Source organism: Cygnus atratus, chromosome 20, assembly GCF_013377495.2.
Source record: "Cygnus atratus isolate AKBS03 ecotype Queensland, Australia chromosome 20, CAtr_DNAZoo_HiC_assembly, whole genome shotgun sequence".
In the NCBI taxonomy this organism is placed as follows: domain Eukaryota; kingdom Metazoa; phylum Chordata; class Aves; order Anseriformes; family Anatidae; genus Cygnus; species Cygnus atratus.
Window position 1 is genome coordinate 9330172 of NC_066381.1, and position 12676 is coordinate 9342847.

General features: G+C 36.8%; 1 protein-coding gene across 9 annotated transcripts in view; it reads right to left on the reverse strand.

Moving 5' to 3' along the window:
- The window catches only part of BCAS3 (BCAS3 microtubule associated cell migration factor), a 358287-nt gene that overhangs the window by 204389 nt on the left and 141222 nt on the right, over window positions 1–12676 (reverse strand). For all 9 annotated transcript variants that reach the window (XR_004780836.2, XM_035560848.2, XM_035560852.2 and 6 more), the window contains 3 exons: window positions 9164–9288; window positions 8392–8557; window positions 7103–7203 (listed from right to left, as the gene is read on the reverse strand). Coding sequence is in view for 8 of the 9 variants with exons in the window: in XM_035560848.2 (XP_035416741.1) it covers window positions 7103–7203; window positions 8392–8557; window positions 9164–9288 (392 nt within the window). In the remaining variant the exon portion in view is untranslated. The remainder of the gene's footprint in view (window positions 1–7102; window positions 7204–8391; window positions 8558–9163; window positions 9289–12676) is intronic.

Sequence of the window (12676 nt, forward strand, 5' to 3'; positions counted from 1 at the left end):
AGTTCTGCAAACCTTTCCTCTGTCACTCCGAACCTCCATGAACTCCGTGTGCTTTGCTGGGTCTTGCAGCTGCTGATTTAAGCCCAGACCACTCAATTGACACAATTTTGTGGACAGGCCCTCATCTGTGCTGTACAGGTGCATTGTTTAGACAACATTCATATGATCAGTGCATAAAAATTATGGCAGTTTAAATGTTAACGCACCCACCAGTGCTTGTTCCAACCCCTCTATAGGGTTCAGAGCACAGCAGCTTGTATAAACTCAAGTGGGCTTCACCCACTTCAGCTTAAGGGCAGAGAGCTTTGTTTAGATAGCCTTCGTCGGCAGATTATGTGGAACTGGCCAACTGTGCTCTGAAGTGCCACCAGGGCTGCTTCGGATACAGTACCGCCAGCAGAGACGCCGACGGGCCGCTGCGAGCACCAACTGCTCAACCTCCTCCAGCCCAACTCGTGTCTGACCACAGCCACGCAGAGAGGTCTCAGGAACAGAGCAAGAAGGCTTTGAACACCTCGTAACTACATGATAGCATAATTGTGGTTACAGAGCAGGCTCTGGTTGTGATCAGTTTTATTATTTGAAATCGAGCTCTCTTGTGACAGACATTGAACATATACACAGCGAGATGCAGCTCTTGCCTCGCAAACCATACTATCCACACACACACACTACAGATATATATATATACATAAAAAAATATATATAGTATGTGGCATGTACCGTGATAGATATTCTTTCACATCAGTAAGAGAATGAACACACTATTAAATACATACATAGAAAAGAGTGCAAGAAAAAAATAGAGGTAGAAGGCTGAGACGCAGTGGAATACTGCGACTAATCACCAGTCCCAGTTCATTAGCCTGTTATTACCTGGCTGCCATCCTGTGCTCTGCTGCACACAGAAAAAAAGGCCTGCAGACCAGAATGACCAGATTCCTTACTGTACCTGCCCGGCCTAACTCAAACGGCAGCACTGTGGCTATGATTACGTGCATCATAGCTTGTTTTTCATAGTATCTGTCTTCACAGCACATATTCACAGTTATTTAATACACTTTCTACTCTTACTCTGAGTCCCACTTTCCACTGCACAGTATTCACTAGTTAGATGCATGGAATTTTTATTTCCATCAGTGGAATGTATGGAAGGAATATAAAATAGGCAATAAAGAACCACAATGTTGCTTAGAAACAAAAGTCTTGCTCAGGGTGCAGAGCTTTCATACAAGGGAGCAGGAAGTGCAAACAGGATGTCAGTGTTCAGATTATCTGTATAAAGTGTGCTATCATCTACCCCAAACAAACAAAGAAGAAAGGTTAAACCCCTCCCTTTGAAGACAATGAAGAGTTATTAAGTTTGACTTCTAATGAAAGCCATTTTCAGTAAAATGCAAGATATGCCTAACAGTTGGTCTAGAAATGAAAATCTGTTGTAACACCCAAAAGTCTAAAGGCAGCCATAAATGTAGACCTTAATCTTTCCAGGAATCCCTTAACGAAGTCTATAAAACTGATTATATCTTCAGGCCTAACTCAAGTGCAAATTCTTACTCAGAAATAAGTAACAGCCATGGAAGTATTACTTGGAGACCAGAACAGGAACAAAGAACGAGAATACAGAGTACTGGTTCAAATCCTAAAATTGTGAAATATGAATTACATAGCATTTACAATAAGCAATTAATGAGACAGCAGAAGCCTCAGCTACATGTCCATTTTTCTGAGAGAGCAGCACAATTTCCAGAAGTGGTCAGAGTGGGATAAAGAAAACACTGCATCATTCCTTTTAACACAACAGAAATGGTCTTTGATTATTTAAAAGCCAATTGCGAAGATCTGTCTTCAAAACCTCCTATTGGAGGTTTAATAGCAAAGAGGTGCAAGTACACTTACCAGCAACACTATAGTAAAGTAGAGACTTTTGTTTTAACAAAATCTATATTTATACGATTACATTTCCTATGGTTGAGGGCAGCTGTAATTAATGGATTTCCCTCCTTCCCCTAATGCAGTCATTTGTCAATTTAAACACAGAATGTCCAATCAATTTTGATGTATTTAGTAAGCAATTTGTCAAAGAGTACTGCATACCAGTTAATATATTAATTCTTGTCACTGGCCTGCTTCTGACAACTGCAGGTTGTCTCCACAAAATTGGTCCTGATGGGTCAAAACTCTTGCCAGGAATGTGAAGGTGCCCTTTCCAGAGTCAGAGGATAGAAATAATAATTCATTTTATTCAATTTTTTTTGGGGGGGAGAGTTTTTGCTCTGATTTTGAGGTTTTTTTTTTCATTAACACGTGAGTCATCCACGTTTCAGGTATCTGTAGTACAGATACCTCCAATGTTTGCATGCAGTGCTCTGCACAGCTCTCCTACTATCATGTTTGTTATGAATGTCAGTCTAACTGTACCAGGTGAAGGTATTTATATTTTAAGAAAAAAATACAACAAGAATAAAATAGGACTATGTTTCCTTCCTTTGATGTGATTAGATTTATGAGTTGCACAGAACACAGGCAAATAAAAAGTGAATGCTAGAGGCACAAATAAGATAAAATACTACGTGTTAAACCTGACAAGGGTAGGAGAGAAACATCTAGCAACTAACACCCCACACTGAAGACCTGAAGGTTGTAATATATCTGAGGCTTCCACAATGAACTCTTACAAAAATAAAAGCAAATCTGGAATCTGCTCCACAAGAAGCTAAGGAGATTCTCAAGACTTATTTTCACTCTGACCAACTGCAAAAAGCCTGAAACAGAAGCAGGACAAGCAGGTTGTAGAATTTAAAATATAAGTTCACTTTCGAGCTATGAACTTAGAGAAGAGTTCACATCTCCTGCTACCCACTTTCCCACCTCTCGCACCAGCCCTGGCTGCAATAAAGCGCTCAGGTAGATACAAACTGCATACACTGATCCAGGTTTTTGCAGCAGATGTCACAGATGCCCTCAAAGCAATCAAACAGCTGTGCTAATCCACTTACGAATACCCTTGGGATAAAGGTCTTGGACACTTGTTGTACAAAATACTTCTTCAAACAATGGTTCCTTGTTACTTCCTTACTAGCTGTGAATGTAATTTTAAAAACCTTTAAAAATATTAAAAGCCGAGCTATGTCTAAATACCTAAATGCAGTATTTTTGAAACCTTCTTTTTTTATTACAAGAACTTAGTGGCCAGCTTCATACTTTTCAGAGACTAAAACAGATTTTGGTCCTGTGTTTTCGCATCAGCCTGCATATTTATGAAAACCTGCAAAGTATAGCCCTCCAAGCAGACTGCCAGACGTTTCATTGTTCTGTCCGTCTGCTGACAGAGGTACTCTGTGCTAAAAAGCACACTGAGTATTTTTCAATGACCCAGGGGGCAAAGGTCACTTATTATAAATGGATAATGAGACCTAATGCAATGTTCTGAGTGTGGACAAAGAAAGGGTCTATCTATACCCCCTTGTGACTTGGTCATTCAGGCTTTTATTTCCCCTGCACACTTAATGGAGCCAAACAATTGGCAGAAATGCTATACAGAAACTGAGAGAAACCGCTGTATTCTACCTCTGATAGACAGATACAAATAGTGACCCTGAAACGGCGCCAGAATTCCTCTTACCACTAACGTGGCAGACAGATGTAACATTCACCCTAAACCTCCTATTTAGCCATTTGCTGGCAATTAAACTTACTGACGGAAGTGATAGCACATCAAACCACAGGCTGCAGCTAATGTCAACTCATTACATTACTACAGGTAAGCAGAGCCAGATAACTTCGTTTTAGCGTGTATTTAGTGGGGGAAAAGCTAACAGGTGCTTTGGACTCTTTGTGTGAATCCTGTTTGACTCCGCTTTTTCAGAAAGTTTATTGAGTAGCTTGAAATATAACAAATCCAGAAGACAAATAAAACTTCAAAGAGGATCACATATACACAAATTTCTGTTAATGCTATTTTTACTATGTTCTCTATTTTTTTTGTGTCTAGTGTTTATTATTCTGTATTTTTCCACATTCCACACTCATCTTAAATAATTCCTTCTAAATGAATTAAAATCCGAATTAGAATTGTTCACTGTAATTCAAATAATACAAATTCATTATTTTGTTAGAATCGCTCATTCCTCTTCCATTAAAAAGATTCCAGTACAAAAATACTTGAATTGCATGGTACTTGAGCTGTTAATGATATACAAAGTGAGCCTCATCCATCCCTAATTTCAGGAGGTGGGATAAGCATGTCTGTGTATACGAACATTAATGCTCACAGAAAGGCTTTTGGTCAGACAGTATCTATACATTACTTAAATTTCAACTGAAACCCGAAAGTATACAAACTACTTGTACTAAGTGTCCAAAATTCTCCAGACAGCATTCTGTGCTTTTGGACTTATACTGCAATAACTGCACGCAACATGCAGTAATTTATATATTTATACGCTTGACAGTCTGCAGGAGACATAGCTGAAAGACAGTCTGGAAGAGAAAGACATCAACTAGAGCACAGAATTTGGGGAGGGGGAGAAAGGAATGTGGCCTAAACAGACAAGCTGCAAGGACTCACAAACATAGCAAGCATCTGTGAATTAAAGCTCGCTTTGGAGAGCGTTTCAAGATGACTCAGTATTGCTGTTTTCCCTGAAGACACTACGTTTGATAGGCTGGTTGTTAGATAATTCTGCAAAGCAGGAGGCCCGACAGCCCTAAAGAACAATAAATGCACACAGCAGAAGACAGTATCCTTTTGTCCAAACATTCTGTCTTACACAGATATTTTAACTACTAACAGGACAGCAGGATATACATTACAGAAAACTGCTAGAATGGGGTCTTAACTCCACCTCCTTGGTGGCAGAAAACAGATGATGTTTTTCCTCACAAATACGCCTAGCTAAACGTGACTTCTTGAAACACTGTAGTTTCTATGAGTGAACCTAAGTATGCCTTTTTTTATCTCATTATCATAAAACGCCATTATCATTTAATGCCATCACCAGCAACAGGTGCATAAGCAATGGATAAATATATAAATACCAAAATGAATCATTGGCAACATAAGCAGACTGCGTGGCAGCAGTTACCTTAAGCTACATTATGAAATTAGACCTATGCTCTGTTGTCAATAGGACTTTGACAGTCCTTGATCAAAGGCTTTGATAAAAACTACAAATGTATTTGTTGACCCGATTGTACTCAGTGCTTCAAAATATTTATACAAAAATTTAAGCATAGGCTTGCACATCTGATTTTAGACATACTCATTGGAAAGTGATCTATTTTAAATTTACATCATAAAATATTATACAACCAGCATGCATCCTTGCAATGACCTTTCATCTCAAAGCACAACTTACATACCTATGCATGTGAAAGCAAAATAACACAGAAATCTAGAAAAAAAATCTGATAGAAATGCACGGCTCACTCGGTTTTGGGTGCTGTTAATTACTTCTTCAGATCATTTTCTACACTGTGAGTTTTCTTCCCTTTTCTAAGCAGCCTGGAAAAAGGAAGAACCTGGCCTTGTAGTTTTCCACAACATTTTGAGCTCTGAGACCATGCAACAGATGGACAGGTAGAAGTAACACATCTGATCTGGTGCTAATGTCGCTTTCACCCGTCACGTTCAGACATACTGCCTTTTGGCCCAGGTGTCCACTCTGCATTTTAAATGCCTGTGTCACATAACATGCTGGTGTTAGCTGCACTGACACCTGCGCAGAGGGCCCAATATCCCCATGAGTACCTCTGCATATGCCAAGAGTTGTTCCCTTGTGAAACTTTTGACTGTTTTATCACTTCAACTTGACTACACCCTAGTTAAAAAAGGAGAGACTTGCTATTGACTTAATATTCTTCTGTTCCAGAGGGAAGCAGTTGCCTGAGACCCCGTCTGGAAGTAGCCAGAATCAGGATTTCCAGGGGACTGGGAAAATGCAGATGCACTTGGTTGTCACTGAATATAGAAATCACGAGAGGAAATGGCTAAAAGCAGGCGAAGTGAGATGAGGAAAACCTGAAGACTTTAAGGCATCTAATGGTCACACCTGCAAGGCCTGCCAAGCACTCACTTTTTGCCTATGTGGTAGCCTCCTAACTTTGATTCGTATCACAAAACTACATCTGCTATCCATTGGTAATATAGTTGGTTACAAGAATCTCTTTTCTAAGGGTGAATACGTACTGAAACAAATATATGTTCCTGCTGCACAGATGCACTCAGATCTACACTACTACATACCTACTTATAGGTGTGCCTACCACTTCCCAATTTCTAACGCAACATGCATTTATTCAACGTAAGTTAGCACTCAGGAGGTGCCCTACCGTGTCCTTTTTTCTATAGCTTACTGTATTTTAATACAACATACGTATTTTGGTATATTCTTAAAAAAGAAAAAAAAAAAAGGAAAGAAAATCAGAGCATTATTTCTAGCACACACTATAAAGTTTATGCACGTAAATACTTATTGTACATTCCATATGTATATGGTAAATGAGCATTTAGTTCACAAAATGGTGAAATTTTTGGCTTGTTTGCAAAGAAGCACAAAAAGTATTGAATTTTATAAGATAACAGAATTTAAAGTTAGTAAACTTTATTATAAGCCTGGCTACCAAAATTCTGTAATTATAAAATTATCTAAAGAAAGAAACAGTTACTATCCTTCTCTGGACTTTTGTCAGGAATACTTAACTACATGTTTTCATTTTAAAAATTCTTCACTGAACCTCAGCTTTTAAGGCATTATTTTAACCTGTAAAAAGAGCTACTTTTATCCCTGTGGAATTTTATAATGGAAAACCGCAGAAACATTTTACCTTCCTGTAATTATATTATTGCCAGTACACTGCTATATTTCTGAAATAAACTGATTTCATCCTTGACGGTAAGTTGTCTCTAAATCTTCATCACATTTCAATGATATCTCACACAAAAGTGCTGCCCCTGCTAGTTCATTCACAACGACTTTTTAGAAATTGTCTTGGACAACTGCCGCCATTTTGTTTGAGGAATGCAGGCTGAAAAACTGCTTCAGAAAGTCACACTCAGCTTAAAACTTGCACATAAGACAAAAAGTTGTCAGCTACTTACAGCCAGCAAGAAGATACTGGTAGTACTGTACTGCATCTGCAGCCAGGAGCAGTGGATGGTTTGCATTAAATGGTGGTTGGAGTTCATTCCACTGAGGAGTTCTGAGGTAAAACACAAGACTATTAATATTTAAGCTAATACAGAGAATGTAAATCAGTGTTTCTGTCATCACATATAATTATCTATACAAGCTCAGAAAATGTTTGTAATTATTTAAATTAGCTTGTTCAAACACTGAAATACACCACAGGCAGTTGAACAGCATGACCAAATCGCGCAGATTGTGAAGAAAAGACAATAGTTGTTTGTTGACGGCAGCATATACTGCACACAAAAAATGACGAAGGCGGTTTACATTAAGCTGGTAAATACGTTTAGGACTGCTGTATGTCATGCTAACATTATTTAATATAAGCACACAACGGAACCTGGGGAACTTTTTTGTTCTGTTAACTAGCATTGCTTCGATACTGTAAAGTCATTGAGCATTTACAAACTGTGAAAATAAAGCTGTGTAAAGTTATGGACTATTGATCCAATTAGAATTTTCAATTCCATTACAACCTACTCATTTCAACAATAATGGTCTAGAAGTCTGTGTTGTAATTTTAATTAGGGTGGGCCATTCCTAAATAGCTTGGTAAATCAAGTATTGATCAATCTAGTCCAGCAATAAGCAGCACTAAGGAATATAGGAGCCAAGAAAAATCGATATAAAAATATTTTAAAACATCAAAAGCACTGACAACAGTTTCTCATCAATTTTTGTTTACTTTCCTCCACATGTCAGGAATAATTTCTTCAACTCTCTCAAGAAATGCTACTTTCAGCTACTTACAGGATAACTTGCCTAACTCTGCAATGCTTCATCTTGGAAACCTCACACATGTCTCATGGCAGAAATCTGTATTTTAACACTATTAAAATAATTAAAATATACAATTAAATATACAATACACAACTAAACTAATTGTTTCTAGTCCTTTTATAAAAAAATAAAGTACAGTCTGATCATTTAAAATCACCAGTTGATAAAGATCTCTATTCCATGTTCACGTAGCTCCATGTCTACAGAAGTATTTGAATGGCAAGCTCCCAATCAGACACAAAAGCACTAACAGAACTACATCCTAAGTCAGGCTCGAATTTGAGAGACTTCTCTTTCAATGAAGAATGGTAGGATAAAAATAAGGGGGAAAATCATGATGTGGTTCATTCATCCCTTCCAAAGAAAGAATTCATAATAATTTCTTGGACAAAAGGAGAAAAAAGTAAAAGAAATGAAGTACCTAACCAAAGTCCAGCTGGCTCTTGGGCACGTCATCATTTCCAAGGGTGTGTCATCACTAATCTTCGGAGCGGTGCTGAGTGGACGTGGTTCCAATACGTGCTCCACCAGGCTGCCGTAGCAGCTGATAATATACAGTGACTCCACTACAAACTGTTTCGATTGATCTGTTTGAAAAAAGAAAGAAAATCTTATTGCAATACAACAGCAGAAACAGATTATTTTTTTAACAGAAATAGTAGACTCTTTATTCTTGTAAGTCACTTAGCTTAATAAACTTGTGGTAAAATATATGAATTAAAAGGAGTGGAAGGCCTGGAGAGACAGAGAGAAAATCATACAAAGCAGAGTTAATTTCTCCCTTGCTTCAAAAAATATAAATACCACATGTAAGAGTAGGTGGAATGTTTTCTCACCAACATGTATTCAATTGACTACACATTGACAAACATGTCTGCTTTAGCAAAGGTATCTCACCTTTACCTCCCAGCTTTTTATGGGAAGCTTCATACAGTATCTTTGGATTGAACTATCAAAGTTTGTTTTCTGTCTATATATAACATTATAAATCATAGTGGTTCGTTTCGCTAATTAAAATTTCCTGTAAATTGTCCTATTTACCTAAATTATCTCAACTGCAAGCCCATAAAAATCTTCATTGATATGGAATTTCAGAAACAAAATCACCCGATATGCTCACAAGTTACCACAAAATGAGAAAAAAACACGGAATTTAAATTTAAATGCAAATCCTAGATTTGAAATATACCTACCTTTTTCTCTTTTCAGCCCTGGATTGTTTGCAAACCATGACCTTGATGATCCAAAGACTGCAGCAACACAAAACTCTCCTCCCATAGACTTACTGGGTGAAATTTGTGGAGCTGGTTTGGTTTTGCTTAAAGAAAAAACAAAATAAAATTATGAAAGTTTATTCTCAGAAATTAAGATGTCCTTTGCTTAACAGTCGTTCTCAGACATAAATTCAGAAGTGCTGAATATCTGCAGTTCACATAAGATTTAGCAGGATTTACAGATGCTTAGTGTTTCTGGATAATAGGTTCCAAATTCCCCTTGATCACTGAACTCATTAACTTGAAGAACAGCACTGGCTCATAATGAAGAGTTGGTTGGACTGTTTGAAAGACCCAATATTGAATATTTGCATTCAATAGAAACAACTTCTTAAGTGAATATAAACATTTATAATTACAAGTCCTTTGGGAATGAAAATATAGATGCTGGGTCAGTCATTTAGGTGGTTGGTTATTTTCTTGCATTTTAAAAAGATACTTAGAAATAATGGTAAAACTGACTGCTGATAAGCTGGCACAGTACTGATGCCACTGAAACCATTAAAAGAGATGTGACATGGGCAAAAGGGTAAGAGGGAACAACATGCGGAGGATACAAGGAAAGGGAAACAATACATACACTCATGTGCTACATGTTAAAACAAATCAGTAATTATATAATATAAAAAGAGATTAAGAAAAATTCTCATCTGAAACTCTACAATATGCATATAGCAGGTGTAGTGGTTTATAACTATTTCATTGAAACGTCATGTCATATTTGTATTTTCTTCTTCAGCTCCTTACGTGAATCTGATGCAATATTCTGGTTTGTATAAATTCAGAACTTCTCAGAGCACTGCCCATTTCCTTAGTTAATTACACCTGGATTTCATCCTTTCCTTAACGGAAAAGCTGTTTGAGAAGTTCACGTAGGACTCCTTCTCTGTGTTCCATTTTTTTCCCATTTTTGTAAGTTATCTCCCTTTCTTTTATTCTGTTTCACTGCCTCCCTTCTCTTGCTACCTCTCCCTCCTTTCCTTTTTTCTTCTATTAATTTCTTGTTCCACAGTATATCAGCCTCTATTATACTGTCACATTCTTATTCATTTTTAAGTAATACTCTTCAGTCCTAAGTGTGTGTATATATGAATGTGCAAACACATTACGGCAGTATTATGAACTTTAGCAGCAGAAAAATACTTTAAAGTGGCAAAAAGCAATTCAAACACTATACAGAAGTATAATTATATTTAATTCATGCTACTCTTTTGTTGTTGTTAATTACAAATTACTTGTATACAGGTGAAGTGGTTCAACAGAATGAACCAACAGGGATACTAAAGCAGGAAAAGAATTAATATCCAAAATCAATCTAATGAAAAATAATGTAAGAAAAGCATTCTAAACGAGGACTATTCTACAAGCTGGGCTCCTCTAGAACTTCTGCACCTGGCTGCAGAGACTGCACCTGTCTAAAGACTTGTCTTGGTCCCCTAAAGCTCAAGCCAGATCTCACTGAAATACATGGCAAAACTCTCCCTGATCTCAAACACTTAATTTCCTTCCAGCAACTCCAGCAACTAGCTGTAGTAGGTGACACGTGTAAAATATGGCATACGGTTAAAAACACATAGCCTCCTTGATTACTGTCATGCAACTTGAAACATTTAAAATTGCCTTCTACTTGAAGCAGCAAATACTTTTTCTATACATACTGGAAATGAGGTCACATGAAAATGGGAGAAAAAAACTAATTGTTTGCACTTGCACTGTATTTTCAGCCAGGTTTCTGAAAGGGATTTAAAAAAATTGTAGTTGAGCTTCCCAACACTTTGTAAAGTATAGCTCAGCCACTTTTACAGATGGACCCACTGAAGCACAGAGGAGCTAAGCTACCTGCCATAAATCACACATATGGCAAGTCTATGGTCACATTTTAGTTAAAAACAAAACAAAACAAAAAACAAACACCACCACCAGCAAAAAAAAACAACAACACAAATACAAGACCTTTCAAAAGGAATTCCATTACACTAACCAGAATCAATGGAAATATTCAGATGAACTTTCATAGACTTAGACCTGTCCTGAAGATCTTGCACTTACATGAGAAGCTAGAACGTCCCCAAAGAGCAATTGCAATTTATAGTCAGTTACTCCGATATTGAACCGCCACAAAGCACTTAATATCCAACTGTTACAACTACAATTACAGATTACTGGGTCAAAAATCTGTGTTCCAAAAAGTTCCTGACTATAAATATATTACCTCGTTTCCAGTGTCACTTCACAATCTATATTAGAATATTTAATTTATATTAACATATTATTATTTATGGCTCATTAAAATTCACAGTAGACTTCTCTCACTTTTAATAGTTATCTGCCAGTGAAAGCGTATTTTTAACCAGTTTTGTAACAAATTGTTCAATAACTATTTTTAGTTCTCATCTCCCAAATATTCATACACTGGTAACTCCTGCAGAAATGACAATGTAAATGAATGCACTAATGCCAATCTTGTTACTTACTGATCTATACTTCATTCAGTAAACGATTGTATTTAATGTAGAACAAGGCTATCCAGGACAGCATTACTCCTCAGTTAATGCAAAGCAAACTGTGAGTATAGATATGATTCAGTTGTATTCACTTTCTCCTAGAAACTCTTGAAAGTAACATTTCTATACTATTCTGATATTCTTAACATTCTGAATATTTACACAACACAATCTGAGATTATTAAAATAATTTAAAATGGAAGAAAAAAACTGGGAGCAAATTCTATTCTCACCTACAAACTGGTGCAAGCTTCAACAGAGACATAATGACTTTAACCATTTCTTCAAGCCTTTAATCAGAAGTGAATCTGAGACTCTTAACAATAAATTACAAAATCTTTGCTGGGTTCTGCACACTCTTAGCTCCAAAGACCTAAGCTCAACCAAATACGGATATAAACAACATTGGAGGAAATGGTCTAAACTACATTCTATTTACACCATGTCTTTAAAATGTACATCTTTCAAGGCACGCATTTAAGTGTTGGTTTCGGTGCCAAAACATTTTCCATTCAAGAATGATGTGTTGTAGACAGAAAGAGCAGACCTTGTAAAACACGATTGATTACTCATGTGGTTAAACTTAGTCCTGCTAAAAACAAAAACCAAGACCTACCAGTGCATCATATTGGTTTCTACATATTTCTGAAAAGAGTGCAGAGATGTCAACAACTCTACACTGAAAACTATTGCAAGTAAAGAATCTTTCATTTTACCACCATCTAACTTTAATCCCTGAGTTTTCATCAATACATTCCAACTCAGTTTTCCTTCTTTCAGTGGATCTCAAAAGCCAAGTTACGTTCAGTAATAGTAATGCCATTAGAAAAATCTATTTTCATGTCATTATGATATTTTAACAACTTGGAAACTATAAATCCTCATTATTATGTAGATGCAAACACCTTCTCAGCCTTATAAATGATAA